Raw genomic sequence first — 1,763 nt, forward strand, 5'->3', positions numbered from 1 at the left:
TTAAATTGTAGTGGATTTCTTTTTTTCTCATGTTCGATTACATTGAAAAGAATATTGTGTAGCAGTAGTGAGAGGATATGCGGAGCAACGGGATGCGATAGCGCCCAGGGTACTTCATTATTAACTCAAGACTCACCCCGTTGAGCAGATTTGGCAAATTTCTGAGTTGAATTTTAATATAGCGCACGTTATAATAGCATGTTGTATAATTTAATTTCGAGAATGGATGCTCCAAAAATGTAACACATTAATTTAGGAGAAAGGAATCCCGTATGTACATGTACATGGTACATATACATGGAAATGTACATGTATATGAAAATGTACATGTACATATACGTGGAAATGTACAGGAAAATGAAAATGTACATGTACATATACGTGGAAATGTACAGGAAAATGAAAATGTACATGTACATATACGTGGAAATGTACAGGAAAATGTACATGTACATGTACATGTACATGTATACGCATACAATGTACACGTAAGTGTTACTTTGTAGATGATAGTCGTGCATATGTCGGAAATGGAGAAAATCTAAATGCATATCTGAGAAGTTTTCATTCACTGCTTGCCTACAGTACAGGCCCATTGGTCTCGAGCCTTGCACGGTCTAATCAACAGTTATCATTGGAGCTAGTGATCACATCACCTGCAATAGTGTTATTTCAAGGTAGAAGGTCTTTGGTATAATTCCAGTGTTAGATGAAATTTTGAAACCGGCACAACCGGGCTATTCTCTTGTTGGAGTCAGATATTCTTTCAGCGATTATGAAGTCAGCATCAGGACGTTCCACTTCAACTTTGGTCACGTTCATCGGCCACAAGGATGTCTCGTCGATCACCGGCCGTCGCTTGAACAGGGTAAAGACCGCTTGGGGCACATCTATCCAAGCTGAATTCACCGTAACGCGCAGAACAACATCTATCCCAAGACGTCCAGCATCAACAGAGCAATTTACTCTTTCTTGATCAGCAGCAGAGTAGCATACACCGCCCAGGGCCGACTGTAGCACGTTTACACTGCAGCAGCTGCATGTTCGTTGCAGCATTTCGCGAAGCGCCGACAGAAGCTCCCAACGTAGTGCAGCCTGTACATTCACAAACAAAAGACGTGATTTTTGAATTGAAAAATTGCCGTTGAATTCAGCAATTGTTTGTAATCAGACTATGAATGATCTAGAAAGGCAGCACCAGTGTTAAGGGTATTTAACAGCCAAAACCGGGTTGACTTGCGTCTCATGAAAGCACTGAATGAAATATTGTCTTCCTGTTCTTACTATGCTGACAGAACCCTGTGGACACCGGACCCGCGAACAGCCGTCGGCCGACACCAAGTTCAATGTGATCTTCCAGCTGGTCGCACGGAAGTGTGTCACTGGACAAGGGAAAGAGAGAACATGAGAGCAAATACTACAAGTTTGAGAACAGTAATTGAGATCTGCCACATCATGTGAATATCTATTGTAATCTTGAGTTTGGGCTGCTCCACATAACAGATAGACTACAGTGCTGGCAACTGAAATTAGACCCCTGAGCGGTGCGTTCACATTCTAGCCGTCCTTATCTCGTAGTTTTACCATCCCGAGTTAGGTCTTTGCGATGGGAGCGCACCGCTCAAGGGTCGGATTTCAGTAGGTCTTGGCACAGTAAGGGCGCGTTCAGACTACCGTGAACCCCGTCAAACCGTGAATGCCGATAAACCGTGAAGGACATTCACACAACCGATAACAAACTAACGTTACCGTGAAGTTTTCAG

At 42.9% G+C, this 1,763-nt stretch overlaps 1 protein-coding gene across 1 annotated transcript in view; it reads right to left on the bottom strand.

Moving 5' to 3' along the window:
- Window positions 1-216: 216 nt before the first annotated feature.
- LOC135812682 (uncharacterized) overlaps window positions 217-1,763 on the bottom strand; it is a 7,638-nt gene continuing 6,091 nt past the window's right edge. Inside the window, exons 7-8 of the mRNA XM_065325955.1 lie at window positions 1,285-1,382; window positions 217-1,095 (exon numbers count right to left, since the gene is read on the bottom strand). Coding sequence (XP_065182027.1) covers window positions 706-1,095; window positions 1,285-1,382 — 488 coding nt within the window. The 3' untranslated portion in view covers window positions 217-705. The remainder of the gene's footprint in view (window positions 1,096-1,284; window positions 1,383-1,763) is intronic.

Source organism: Sycon ciliatum, chromosome 3 (assembly GCF_964019385.1).
Source record: "Sycon ciliatum chromosome 3, ocSycCili1.1, whole genome shotgun sequence".
NCBI classification, from domain to species: Eukaryota; Metazoa; Porifera; class Calcarea; order Leucosolenida; family Sycettidae; genus Sycon; species Sycon ciliatum.